This window comes from Epinephelus lanceolatus, chromosome 24 (genome assembly GCF_041903045.1).
Source record: "Epinephelus lanceolatus isolate andai-2023 chromosome 24, ASM4190304v1, whole genome shotgun sequence".
In the NCBI taxonomy this organism is placed as follows: Eukaryota; Metazoa; Chordata; class Actinopteri; order Perciformes; family Serranidae; genus Epinephelus; species Epinephelus lanceolatus.
This window is the reverse complement of record NC_135757.1, coordinates 15,751,009-15,765,538: the sequence shown is the minus strand read 5'-3', so window position 1 is coordinate 15,765,538 and position 14,530 is coordinate 15,751,009. Positions and strand designations below refer to the sequence as shown.

Here is a 14,530-nt window from a genome sequence, read left to right as displayed (position 1 = left end):
AATGATATGCAATGTCCGAGTAGGTGAGTCGAGGACGTGCATCGGGGTGAATATGAGCCAAAAGGATCCAAAGCTCCAATATTTAAAACAACCTTTTAACGAGCCTAATGACAGCATCTTCCATCCGCGTCTCGAACTTTCAACAACATACGAGTCCTTCAAGAGAAATGATGCCTTCATGTGTAATGGGAATGCAAACTATAACAAAAATACGCAATACAATTAACTAAGAAACATTGAAAACTAGTTTTACAATAATAACAATACAGTTCAAGAATTTTTTCATACTTAAATTCATATCTATCACCGCGAACTGCATATATATGTTAATGCCACAATGGTGGATCATCACTTGAAGTTCCTAAACTAAAATATTTGAGTCCATCCGTTGCTGAACGCAGCACTACTTACGTTCAACAGAGCCTGCATTTCAATTGGTCGGTCACTGCAAGCCCCGCCTTCTTCAGAAAGCATTAAAACCTCTCTAGCTGTCAAAGTGAAGGACAAACTTCTACACTACAGGCGCCATAATGATTAACTGGAAGGTAAATAAATTCTAATTTATCATTTTATAGATACATTATGCATGATTTGTTATTAGTGTAAAAGCTGTTTCGCATGTGGTTCTCTAATAACGCTTAGGTTGTCTCAACTGTCACTAGCATAATGCTAACGTTGCTACAGCTGAGTGAGTTTGTGTGTCTCGCGTTATCTGCCACAACTGTCACAAATTGGTTATATAATAAAATAGAAGTTTTTGTGTATGCCTTTCATGCTGTCTCTCTGTCCCGTAATTTGGCTCTGTTGTTAGAGTAGCCGTGAATTTTAGGCAAATATAAATGGGAAAATTTTGCGATAGTCCGCTTGGAAATACGTCAAGACTAACCTTATGATTAAATTGAGATTAACGGCTGATGCAGTTGTAAAAGGTAAAAAATAAATTAAACGTGTTCGTATTGATGGCTTGTGTGTATGCCGAATTAGTCTCTGTTCTGTAATGATTAGGAGCAAATCGTGAAATCTATCATGCGTTACCAACTTCGGTCAGTATATGTTGCAATTTAAAAATTGTCACTTTTTTGAACGAGGTCTGGGCGACAAAAACTGTACCACTGCAATCCCAGAATGCACATGGTTTGCAGCTGCTTCTCTCTTTCACACATCTCCCCCTCTCACTGTGACCAAATTAACTCCCACCTCCTGCTTGAACAGCTGAGGCCACTGGTGGATAAGAGGGAAGGGGGCGGGGGAGAAACAGCTTCAGGATGCCTGAATGTTCCAGAGCTGTCTTTTTCTTCTTTCACTTCCTATGGACATAAAGTAGCTCTTTTTTTCTGCAAACATTGGTAAAATTCTTATGTTTGGAAGAAATGTGCTTTGCTCTCTATAAGTTGTCTGGAAGCAGAAAAAGGCATAGTATTCCTCAAACATAAACTCTGCCTATCCTCAGGCTTTGGATAACGTCCCCATCCTCCTGTACATCCTAGCCCTGAAGACACTGCTGCTGTGTTTGGCGTTCGCCGGGGTGAAGATCTACCAGAGTAAGAAAGCTGATGAGGCCCTGAAGAAGCAGCAGGCTGAGAAGAGGAGGCTCGCCCAGCAGACACAGGAGCTCATAGACAACAAGAAGGAGGACTGAGCAGAGGAGAGAGGCAGCTGTACACAGGTACTGCACTGTACCACGCCATAAACATACAGGGATGCTTAAGTAATCAGCTGTTTTACAGCCAGTAGTGATTCATTCATTATACTGTTATACAGAGCGGCTTGAAACATCTGATTATATTGGAGATATTTTATTTATTTTACTTTTTATCGTACTTAGCAAAACTGCAAACTGGTGACTGTACGGCTGGCTTTTTAGTCACATAGCCAACTACACCAATTAAGTATTTACCACACACTGTTGCACCCAGGGGACACCAACACTTTGTAGATTATTCATAAATTGATAGTGCAGCTTTTTTCAGTCATGGTGGTCATTTTCAAAGAGGTCATAACCACATGAAGTAAATATGTCATATAGACCGGTTACTGATTGTGATCCATCTCACTTTGTTATATTCTCTCTCTCCAGGGAAACATGTTACTGACCTGAGCAACAAGCCGCTGTCTCCACATGTGTGACTCTCAGCAGCAGGAGGACCATCCTGTGCTTCACGAAGTGTTTGTGGTTCTGGTACCAGTTTTATATATCATGTAAATGTTTGACTGAACAGGGTTTTTATAAAATGAAATTACATCAGAAACCACGTGGTCTCACTGCAGTGAGACTGAGATAAGGGACTGTTGTGTCTTTTCAACGGACATAAAAGAACCACAGCAGGCTCAGCATCAACATAGTTTTTCCCAAACATCCACTCCTTTCTGGGCCTCATCCTCTGCATTGTGTATACTCTTCTCTATCTGTCTCGACACTTGAATGAGCTCCACTTTGTATACTGGATAGTGTAGGATCAAAGCTTGTCAAATCTGCATTTCATCTGTATTTATTCTGTAATATTCCTTGTAAATTGTGAGCCAACTTTGTGCCAAACTTTTGTAATTTATATTAAATAGTTTGTCCCACGTGCTACGATGTTGTTCTGCTTTTATTTCCCAGAATTCCTGGAAGTATGTAACACCTTTTGCTTCCTTGTTTCGAAGCCACAGCGGGGTCACGTTGAGTCTTCTCTGTCAGCCATAATATGTTCCAGCATTGTGTGTGCAGTCCAGATATAACTAAACCAGGGTTTCCACGAGTCCTTGAAAGTTTGACGGGGTAAAATCAAAAATACACGTGAAATTTAATGAATTTATACATTTTTGTGCCAGAATAGGCTCTGTTTAATAGTTGTCCGAAGGCTGCTACTTCTCAAAATGAAAATCTGCAGTGTTGTAATTAAACTAGATCTGTGTCGGTAACTATGCTGTGTTGTGTCCTTTAAAGGGAATTGGGCCTGGAAAGTAACCCTACTTCCTCATTTTGTTAACTTAATTTTCTTCTATCTATTTATTCATATTTTTGATAGTGTTTTTACTATATGATCTGTCTACCACACTGGTGTCTATGGCAGTTTATACTCCGACTCAAGTCTACCGGTCTATTTTATATATTTATTGGTAAATAAAGTAATTTTTCATCCTGTATACTCCTCTGTTTTGACATGTTTGCCCTGTTTTTCAAAGCTCTGTTTCCAGTCAAGTTTGTGGTAAAAAAGTTGATACCACTTGCTGTCTCCTATCCAAGTACTGTGTGTGGTTGTTACCACACACAAGTATTGTGAGACTCTTGCAATGGACCGTACCACTGCGCAGTGCAATAGGAGACATTAAGACGTCACGTGCTGTTTTCCGAGCAACATGACATTGCTGGCGAAGTCAGTAATTTATTTTCTGTTAAGCTGAATCAATAGGTGAGTTATATATCGCCGTATATGTACTGCAGGGATCACGTTTTACACCGTATTTTATAGTGACTCCCACGCTTGGACATAATGGTCTAGCCCATGTACAAATCAGAGCGCGGCAGTCGAGTTTTCCTACCTGGACCCAGGTCAAACTACTGTCTAAGTGTAACTGAATCTTTGAGTCTTTGTGTTTAACTCTCTTAACTATTGCATGTCGTTTTCTGTCAGGAACCTTTGTATCTATATCTCAGAGAATCAAACTCTCCTGAAGCTGTCTTTGTTTTGTCTTTGTTAATTTTTGTGTATTTGAAATAAATGTTTGTTTTATTCTTCCCGCAATTTGCAGCAAACATTTTGTTCTTCCGTTATTTTTCATATACAGGATTTTTAATGATTATCTGCAATTACTTTATTGTATTATACGGTTAAACAAGATCTAAGAAGATATAATTTAACACTTGTACACACTTGGTGAGTCCTCTCTGACACTGATAATAATGGTGTAAGAAAACGAAACTATGTGAGTGTCTCTTCAACTGATTTGGACTGGACTGTTCCACTGTGCGGTAAAAAGAAGGGAGACCGTAAGACGTCACGCGCTGTTACTACAGGGTTTCAGAGCAAAATAGCATAATTGACAAAGTCACTACTTCATTCGACATTTCATTAAACGATAAGTGAAATACTTACAGGCGTTTACGTATTCCAGAGATCACCTTACATCGTAATTGTTATAGTGAAACCCACGCACAGAGATAATGGTTTAACCGACTTCCTCACCTGCAGCTTTGAATTTTAACCGCTCCTTTAGCAACAACATGGCTAACGGTGCAGTCCTGTGTCTCCTTTTTGTGTCGGGGCTCTGTCAAAAAGGTAGGAAATATAAATAATATTACATAATATTACACTTATTGGTTGGTTTTAAGTCTATTTGTTTTGAATAGATTAAACTGCATTCACACGTGATGACACTGTTCAGTTAATAGCATTAATATTAGGGTGCTTTCTATTTAGCTAGCTTGTCAGATTTAATCACTGACTTGTAGTTGCTTATTGAATTACAAGTCACAATGCTGAGCAGCCAGTAGAGATCAGAGACACACAGTTGTTTCCCCTCATAACTGTCAGTTCATTTCTTCCCTGCAGGTCTAGCAGCTGTGATAGAGACTCAGCAGACTGTGATGGCAGCAGTGGGAGAAGAGGCTCTTTTAAACTGTCAGCTGATGCAACCTAAGGATGTTCTTCAAGTGTCATGGCAGAAAGTTTTACCTGAGGGGGGGAAAAATCTTGCGTCTTACAACAAATACTTTGGTCAGAAAGTGAATGATGGTTTTCAGGATAAGGTGGAGTTTAAAGATGCTGGACTGCTGAACTGTTCCATAGTTATCAGGAGGGTGACAGAGGAAGATGAAGGATGCTATCGGTGTCTGTACAGCACCTACCCTCACGGAGCTTTCATAGCTAGAACATGCCTCCAACTCTATGGTAAGAACCTTACAGTGTTATTAAAGACATCTCCATCATCCTTAAAGTCTGTCCTGTAAAAACTTGATGTGATGTTTTTAAATGTGTGGTGTGTGCAGAGCTGCATGAACCCGTTCTACATGTCAGAGAATCAAACTCTCCTGAAGAGGTAGTTGTGTCCTGCTCGGCCACAGGTCGACCTGCTCCCACAGTAAGACTGACTGTCCTTCACTACAACTCTACCAGTGTCACCAACACCAACGCTACAGTCACTGTCACCGCTACAGCCGTGCTGCCTCGTCTCCATGGCAACAGCACACAGGTTGGATGTGCAGTGCAAGTGCTCTCTGGTCCTCAGATAGAGGTGTTTACCATGATTCCTGAGGTCACACTGTTGTCTGCTGATGGTGAGAAACACCTCCAAAGATCCAATGAGGAATCTGGGTCTGACAAAGGTGATTTCACTAAGCTAACCTTTATGTGGTCTCATGTCAGTCTCACCATTTGATCTGTAGTTGCTTTATGAATGTTGAGTGTTACTAATTTTCCTTTCTTCTCACAGATGTCACTTTGATCATTGTGTTGGTCGTGGTCATGTCCTTTGTTTGTGTTGCTATCATTATCGCCGGCCTGCTTATTCAAAAACATCGCAACTGGTAATTATAAACTTTTAACACCTGTCTTGTTGTAACACCAGTGTCTCACATTTAATATAATAATGATTCATTGAGATCTATTTAGACAAAGCCCACAAATAAATGTTTGTTCAGCACTGACTTTTCTTAAATCCTTCAGTCTGTCACACAGAGACTCTGAGAAGAACAAGACACCACAAAAAACAACCAAAGACACTGAAGAGTAAGAAACTTTATTCATTTTTCATTTGTGCTTTCATCTGTACCTCCCTAACTAATGTGTTAACATATTTGTGAAGTCAACCATGATACACTGTACTCTTCATGGACCATTATGTATTCATAGTCAGCATGTTTGTCATCACTGTTGTTCAGAGTGATTTGGAAACCGACTAATACCTTGTTTTATCTGAAGGCCCAGAACACCTTTACTGAGTCAAGAGAACGAGGTACGGCAACGGATGTCCACTGGGAAAAAGAAAGAAAATGTCTCCCCAAAAGAATCATCTCTGAGAGCAGGGTGTCAGCGACAACTGAGTCAGCAGTTCACTGACACACAATCAGTACGTTTACATGCACAGAATGAAAGGCCATTCCGATTAAAAGTGGTCATGTAAACGGTCATTCCGATTGAAAAACGGTCATTCCGATTGAAAATTAAATCCGATTAAAGGGGGTGGTTTATTCTGTTCGTCATTCCGAATGAAAGAATTTTGTGTGCATGTATACACTCATTCCTCTTTAAGTTAATTCCGGTCTTTCTGCGCATGCTCGTTTCCTTGCCCTTCTGGCGCGATGGCGTCGTCAAGCATCTTGTTATCCGGAGCGAGGACTACAGTGTTTTCTTCCGGTAAACGTAAACACGTAACATCCGCCCCGCCCCCTATCCAATCAGAAACCTTCCCTGCCCCAAACCTTGCACAGACCTGAATAAAGGCGATTGAACTGATCTCCCATGTAAACCCTCATTCGGAATGAATATTTCCCATGTAAACTACCTGGAAAGACTTTAATTCCGAATGATTTCATTCAGATTTATTTCATTCCGAATGAGAAGCCATCATGTAACCGTAGCCATTGACCCCTAAGAGTGTAGTGCCTGAATGAAGACAGTTGGACAAAACTGCCTCAAAGCCTAAAATCATGTATAAGATGAATGTTTGACTACAACACAGAGAACATGTCTGTCCCAGTTAAAAGATAATGGCCCTCATTTATCAGTCTATCATACAAACCAGCGCAAATCCAAACACAGAAATCATCTTATGATAGGGTTTGCTTGTAATTCAAGAAACGTTCTTATCTCGCCAATCACAGCATAGGAATGATCAGGTGTTGACATGGCAGCTAAAGACAATCGCCAAAAGAAAATCATCACTCCAGTCAGCAACTCAATGGACAACTGAACTCGATGTGGGAATATTTAATTCATACATCCATTATATTTCAGTCTTGATATATACGTTAATATGAAATATGAAGTGACAAACACTGCACTGGATATAGTCTAATAACAGTTTTCCTCAGTAAGATCTACTAAAACTGCATACAGGAATAGAGACTTGATGTGAGATCTGACCGAGGCCTCCACCTGCCTGTCAGCTACTTAAATTTGCACGACCATCAGAAGCATATCTACTGTAGTAACGGCTCTTATGTAAAAAGCTACTGGGCTACCCTAATTTCCCTTGGGCATTATAATCTTGTCTATCAATCTATCTATCCACCCACATCAACATTTATGAATGCTGAATTTAGGGTGTAAATTGCTGTACGCTTAGTTTTCTGTTGTACATTTGTTTCATAAACGAGGTCCAATGATTCCGGTTGATTGTTTACAATAATTATGGTGTCAATGTTTGTATACCTTATATTTTTTAATGTACATATTTTGTAGCATCTTTAATGTGAATTAAACCAATCTACTGCTATATATATGTAATTTTACAACTGCTTCTTTATGGATTATTTTTCATGTAAACTGAAATATAATAAAGATTAAATTACAGAGGACTATGCAAGTCAAGAACAGCCATGCTTGCAAATATTACTTTTAAATGCCGTTTTCTTGCGATCTTGATCTAATAATTTTGTTTTCTTCAGAAATGAGCTTTGTTGTTATAACAGCATTACAAAATAATTGGAAGCACAGCTATTTCCAGCTTCTACAGAGGAGTCTTGTGTTAAAGGTACATTCAATGAAATTAAAAATGTGTCATTAAAACATCAAATTTAAATTAATTTTGTCTAATAAGCAGCATCATGACTCATTAAAGGGACTGTGGGGACTGAATATGTGCACTATTACTTTGGTAAAATATTTAACAAAATAAGGGTACAACAGAGTCACTGAAACTTAATGAAGAAAAAACTTAACTTAAAAATGATTCAATAGGTCTTAAAAACTTTTAACCCTCACAATTTATAAGAGGATTTAGAGCCAGATGAGCTGTGAAAATAAACTGGCAATTGATTAAAAATCAATACTGGAAGTACAAATAATTAGGGTCCGGGCAGCTAAGCTGCCAGGGCACTATTGTAATCTTAGGTATTCTTCTTCTTTCTTATTTCTTCTTCCAAGGAAATCATATTTCCCATTGGAGAAAACTCACCAAACTTTGCACAAAGGTCCAGTCTCATGCCAGATATCCTCAGCTGTAAAGTCAAGCCAATAATCCTGATTGTGGTGCTACAGCAAGCGTCTAAAGTTCAAAACTTTGAAAATTCATAACAAATCAACCATATGTGCTACAACTTCACAACTTTCATCTGAAGAAACTTTTGTACACTTAAACCTATTAACAATTATGAAGTTCATCACTCTTTTTTTTTTTTCAAAAACTGTAAAACTTCTTAAACCTATCTCCTCCCACAATTTTTGCTCAATTGACACCAAACTTGCTACAGAGCATCTTCAGACTGTCCTACAAAAACTATGTTTCTCAGATTTTTGATTTATCAAAAAATTGAGCCTACAGTGCATCAAAATGTTTGACTGTAAACAGTACTGTAAACATATACATGCAAATTCTTGCTAAATAAATCTTCAATGTTCATGAAAAAAATTACAAAATTCTAGAGTCATGGTAGATGATGTGTGGCAAATTTCAGAATTTTATCTCAAAAACTGAATTTTTGACAGCATTTTGAATTTTACTCTAATGTGAGCAATTGGAGTCAATGTAAAAATGGCAATTTTAAACATCAGTTTTTCACTTATGGAGCAAATCAATCATTGTTACAAACAAATTACCAACATCTCCATGCTGTCTAGATGCAGTATGAGTATTTTCAGATTTTTGTTTCAATAACTGAATTTTTTACAGTGGTTTGAAATCTGCTTTTCCATGCATGGATGGCTGCTAAACCTGCAGGTCTGGCTTAGTCAATTTGTGAAGCTACACATGAATTTTCACTGACTAATTAGCTCAGTGAGATAGAAATTGATCCTTAGTCTCTTAGAGGTTGTGAGTTCAAGCCTCAGCTGATGCAAAAGGCAGATTGTGTTGCTAAAATCCTAAATGTCTTCCAATTCTTCAGCTTGTTGCTCAGAATTGCCTAAAAATGCCCGCATTCGACCCACTGCTGCGCAGCAGCCATAATTTGTGATGTATTTCTTGCAGTTCATTGAATGTCTGTATCAGATTTTTAGCAGCACAAGCACAACATGGCCACTGGAGGTCATGCTTTCCTTCAGTTTACCTAAAGAAGAGTTGAAAACCCTACAATTTAAAACTGAACTGAAAATAAAACATCTGTGTTTCTTTGGCTGGGAAAATAAATGCAGTCAAAATGGTAATTCTGCCACAATCTCTCTTCCTTTTCCAAGCTATCCTAACTTTCATCCCTCTGTCTTATTTTAAACAGCAGGACTAGCTCACCACACCCTTTGTACAAATCACCAAAACACACCTTATCAAAGGATGAGGGTGGTTTTGACCTGCCACACTCTAAAGTTTACTACTGGACGGCTCACTTAAGCATCGTATCATGGTGGGAAAAGGGCCCAGCAGCTGACTCAAGTGGCTGCCCAGTACGGCAATCACTAGAGCGTGTTCTTTGCTTCTTGCCCTTCTTAACAGCCCCACCATAAATGCTCCGTTAACTCTAGACGCAATGTGATACTATTTAAAACAGTGCATTGGCTGTTCTACTCCAAAGACAGATTGCATTAGACTTTCCCTGATGTTTCCCCCCTTTGTAGACGATACAAATAGGCAGATGGGACATCAAGACATTCTCTTTGGACATGTCAGGAATTGTTTATTTACTGGAAAAGTATACTTGAATGTTTCTCTAATGCATTTGAGGGGAACTGGGAACCTAACCCACTAGCTGCTGTCCTAGGGGCCAGCAGGTAGGAGAACAGCCTTTCCAATCCTGATAGGAGAGGAAGGTGGAATGACAGGAGATAAATTAGGCACACCTGTGAGCGGGGGAAGGGGGAAATCCATCAACAAGCTGCATGAAGGAGAATGGAGAGGAGTTAGAGTGGCTCAAGGAGAGGAGAATCAAAATTTACTTCAGTTATGGACATTCTTTGCTCAAAAACCTTAAACGGAGAAACATAAAATTAAAAGTAGAGTGAGCAGTAGTTAAATCAAGGATCGTCTGGGCCACGTAAACGTTCTGGATAACAAAGCTCCTTGAGGAAGTGTGCTGATCCCAGATGAGGTGGAATGAAGGGACTCTTAATCTAACTGTCACCTGTTTGGATGCACCGGTGGACTTCTTTGCAGTGTCCGTCTGATAAGTTCTCTTTTACTGCCCTCTCCTAGCTTCTCCCTTACTCACAGTACTTACTTCTGCGTTGAACTGACGTTGCAACTAGGCGTAGACTCTGCGTCAACATGGAGCCTTTGCTGTAAGTTGTGGCAACACAGACCTCCTGTCTTTTTTGTAAGCTGAAACTATTTCCCTCAGTGGAAACAAAGCTTAATTTCACAGATAAGAAACAATAAATTGTGAAGACAATAAAGCCTCCACAAAATAGCATAAGTCCTGTGTGTGATTTATCCTGGCTTCATATGAGCAGAGGAAATCTCTGCTAGCTGCTAGGCTAATTTATACAATGTAAAATGCAATAGACTTGTGCTAATAACGTCAGCATTTTGTATTTGTTTGGAAAACGTGTTTTGTATTAGACAGTTGTTTTGTCAGTGAACTTTGTGAGTTGAATGGTGCCAAATTACGTACCATTACCTTTGTTAAATGTTGCTGTTGTCCCTGGCTTCATATGAGTAGAGGAAATGTCCACTAGTTGCGAGGCTAATTTATACAATGTAAAATGCCATAGGCTTGTGCTAATAACATTAGCATGTTGTATTTGTGGGGAAACGATTAACTCAAGTGTTTGTCTGTGAATGCTGTGAGTTATAATGAAGCCAATTTGTGTACTTGTGTTTGAAATTGTCTCTATTAAGCCATGTTTAATGTGTGTTTTGGGTGTGTTTTGAATCAACTGAACTTCACCAGTGTTTTGAAGGTGTAACTGCAGAGTGACACAGACACCACACACAAGTTTAAATGCTCACAATGGCGTAGGCGACGTGCATAGGGTCTGCCGCACTAGTCAGGCCGCTTCATACCAACATATGATATGTAGATAAGGCAGCTGATGAATGTATTGTACATAGAAAGGTTATGGTTCCCCTAATAAGGATAAGATTCAAATATTTGTCAAGTATCTCAAGGGTAGTGAATTGCAATGGTCTAACTGAGTAGCAGTACATCTTCTATCACTGTGTATATGCATTTTATTTAACTAGTAATAGTTTATGTTTTTCTACCTGCAAAGATATTTGTGGTTGACTTGATAAACCTTAATCATAAAATGAAGTTAAAAAAGAGTAAAATTCATCAGTTAACTTCAATACCAGACTTCAATACTAACAGGTTTTCTTTATGAGCAAAAATGCACGTGTGTGTGGGATGCACTGAGCAAACAACTGGATAGGAGACTTGGGTTATACTGCATGAGTTGTGTGATAGTTTGTAAACAGATGTTTGGATTTAGTTTTGCTGCTGTTAACGGTTCCTGATCAATCAATACATCAACTGACTACAGGCCGGTGGCACTAACGTCACATGTCATGAAGACACTTGAGAGGCTTGTTCTCCAACACCTGAGGACTCTGCTCTCTGCCTTCCTGGACCCCCTGCAATTTGCTTACCAGCAGCACATTGGTGTGGAGGATGCCATCATCTTCCTCACTCACAAGGCCCTGTCTCACTTGGAGAGTGCTGGAAGCACTGTGAGAGTCATATTCTTTGACTTTTCCAGTACCTTCAACAGTATTCAACCCAGCCTCCTGAGAGACAAGCTGCTGGATATGCAACTTCACCTGGACTGTGTCTGGGCGGATGGCTGCATATCTGAGGTGGTGTCAAGTAACACCAGGGTGCCCCAAGGAACTGTTCTGGCACCATTCTTCTTCACCCTCTACACCTCTGATTTCCGGTTCAATTCTGGTTCCTGCAACCTCCAAAAGTTTTCCGACAACTCCTCTATAGTCGGATGCATCAGAAATGATGACAAGGAGGAGTACACGGGACTGATTGAGAGCTTTGTCGAGTGGAGCAACCGAAACCACCTTCAACTCAACATCAGTAAGACTAAGGAGGTGGTGGTGGACGACCGGAGGAACCAGAGGCAACCTGCCCCAGTCACCATCCAGAGCGAGGAGGTGGAGATGGTGGACTCGTACAAGTACCTTGGGGTCCACATCAACAATAAACTGGACTGGACTCATAACACAGATGCCCTCTATAGGAAAGGACAGAGCAGGATGTTCTTCCTGAAGAGACTCAGATCGTTTGGCATCTGTAGTGGGCTCCTCAAGACCTTCTACCAGTCTATGGTTGCCAGTGCACTCTTCTTTGCTGTAGTGTGCTGGTGGGGTGGAGTTGAGACTGGTGAGGTCAACAGGCTCAACAAGCTTGTGAGGAAAGCTCACTCTGTGGTGGGACTGGACCTGGACAGTCTGGAGACAGTGGCTGAGAGGAGGGTGAAGGACTAAATCTGTGCAATTCTGGACAATCCTTCTCACCTTCTGCACAATGAGCTGTGGCTGATGGGCAGCTCATTCAGCCAGCAGATTATCCCACCCAGGAGCAGAACTAAACGATTCAGACGCTTGTTTGTGCCCACCGCCATCAGACTGTACAACAAGCAACATCCAGCTCTGCATTGACTTATTTTGCATCTGTCCAATATGACACTTTATCTGCCACCTGTCACTTTATTTCATTCAACACTTTGTCTCTTAATCTTATTCTATTTAATGTCCTTTGATTTTGTCTTGTGCTGCTGTGATACTTGAATTTCCCCCCTGGGGGATCAATAAAGTATATCTTATCTGATCTTATCTTATCTTATCTTAATATATTATGTTACATTATACAATATAATGTAATATTATAGAATTTTTTACATATATATTACATTATATTATATTATATTTTTTATTTTATTGTAAAATAAATGTAAAAGAATGAAGGATTATATGTATTATTTGTATGATATATATTTTATTGTTTAATATTGTATTATATTACATTATATTATTTTTTGGGGAAAAAACTTGATATTACATAAGACAATATAATATAAAAGTATATTATGTAATGATGTATAAAATAAAGGTTTTTTTTACACATATATTACATTATATTATTTCACATTATATATCAAATAAGTATAAAGGATAATATATATTTATATTATTTATATAATATTATTTGAAAAATTATATCACATAATATAGAGTAATACAGCATAAAATGATATACATTTTAATACTGTATATGTAGTACATGTTATTATATTTTTTGTATTCTATTTCATTATTCTATAATAATAATAATACAATGACAAAACCTTACATCCAATTAATGAATTTATTTTATTTCATTTGATATCATCCAGTTTTATGTTATTTTAGATTATCCAATTACTCATGTCAAGAGTAACGAAAAATTATGCCAAAATCATGATGACACTTCCCTCAAGCGGGCAAGGAAAAACTCCCAAACTCACCCTTCACGGGAGAGCTGGAAGAAACCTTGGGAAGGACCACACAAGAGGGAACTCCCTTCCTGAGATAGTGTAGTGTCTTATGGGCAGCATATCAAACAGACAGTCATAACAGACGCCTCCTGTGCAGGCGTTACTTACCAACCTCCTAATGACCTGATATTACCCTGAGCCGTTGATCTGTGGTCCTGATCCTTTGTCCTGGATCCGTTGTCCTCCGTCGTCCTCTGTCGTCCTCCGTCGGCCTCCATTGGCCGCCGTGGCTCTGGTGGCCTGCCACTGTCCAACAACAAGTTTAGTTATGCCAACTTCTCAAGTTTGCATAGCAAACTTTCCGTTACAAATTTTAATTCTCACAAGTATCAGAATTAAAGTTTCTTGATTTACAATCAGCTGATCCTGAGTGTGAGTTGCGTTAGAAGAACTTACCTGCACGTGAAGGTGCACCCTCAATCCAGGCTCGTCTCTCTCTTTTTCCTCTGTGGAGGAGCTGCAGTCTGGATTTCTGCACACATCAAAACTTGTTTGAATCTCTTGAATCATAAAGTCTAATGGGACAGACCGACTAAACAGGCATGTGATGCAACACCTACCTAATCGGACACTTTCCTTTTCCTCAGAGGTCTGGTCTGGTTTGGGCCACTGTCACCGGAGGGGATCTTTTTTTTTTTTTTTTGCCCTCTTTGGAGATGAGCAGTTTGGGTTCCTGCAAAGATGAAATGTTGTTTAAATATCTTGAATCCTACAGTAACAGCATAATCTCTTTAAGACTGGGAAGTGACAAAATACAAACTTTTCGATGATCTCTGGATTTTTGGCCTCGCTGGATGATGCATGGTTAGAGTCCTGGCGCTTCCCTGTGGGGAAAAAAAAGTTTTAAGGTTTCACCAAAACCACCCGCAAATGTGTTTTTAACTGAGACTGAGACCCACTGAACAGGAGTCAAAGATAAGCTTACTTTTCTTTTGTGTCTCAGACTCATCAGTTGGAGCCTTATTTGAATCATG

The 14,530-nt window shown here is 39.4% G+C and overlaps 2 protein-coding genes across 3 annotated transcripts; both read left to right on the top strand.

The window, feature by feature from the left end:
- The first annotated feature begins 406 nt into the window (after positions 1-406).
- Positions 407-2,904, top strand: smim11 (small integral membrane protein 11). The gene is made up of 3 exons (XM_033623329.2): positions 407-545; positions 1,451-1,666; positions 2,078-2,904. The coding sequence occupies exons 1-2, from the start codon at positions 531-533 to the stop codon at positions 1,637-1,639; spliced, it is 204 nt and encodes a 67-aa protein (XP_033479220.1). The 5' UTR covers positions 407-530; the 3' UTR covers positions 1,640-1,666; positions 2,078-2,904.
- Positions 2,905-4,202: 1,298 nt separating this feature from the next.
- On the top strand, positions 4,203-7,777 carry LOC117255896 (nectin-1-like). 2 transcript variants are annotated; one of them, XM_078165858.1, is made up of 7 exons: positions 4,203-4,262; positions 4,536-4,874; positions 4,973-5,308; positions 5,416-5,509; positions 5,649-5,711; positions 5,904-6,049; positions 6,568-7,776. In XM_078165858.1, coding segments are annotated over exons 1-7 (1,035 nt in total). In that variant the 5' UTR covers positions 4,203-4,207; the 3' UTR covers positions 6,570-7,776. The 2 variants fall into 2 exon arrangements, with proteins under 2 accessions (XP_078021984.1, XP_033481022.2); XM_033625131.2 differs by having other exon boundaries at positions 5,904-7,777.
- Positions 7,778-14,530: the final 6,753 nt, after the last annotated feature.

Coding starts and splice junctions, on each gene's coding strand:
- LOC117255896 (XM_033625131.2), top strand. CDS start 4,208: ATGGCTAACGGTGCAGTCCTGTGTCTCCTTTTTGTGTCGGGGCTCTGT. Junction 4,263..4,535: donor GTCGGGGCTCTGTCAAAAAG/GTAGGAAATATA, acceptor TCTTCCCTGCAG/GTCTAGCAGCTGTGATAGAG. Junction 5,712..5,903: donor ACAACCAAAGACACTGAAGA/GTAAGAAACTTT, acceptor TTTTATCTGAAG/GCCCAGAACACCTTTACTGA.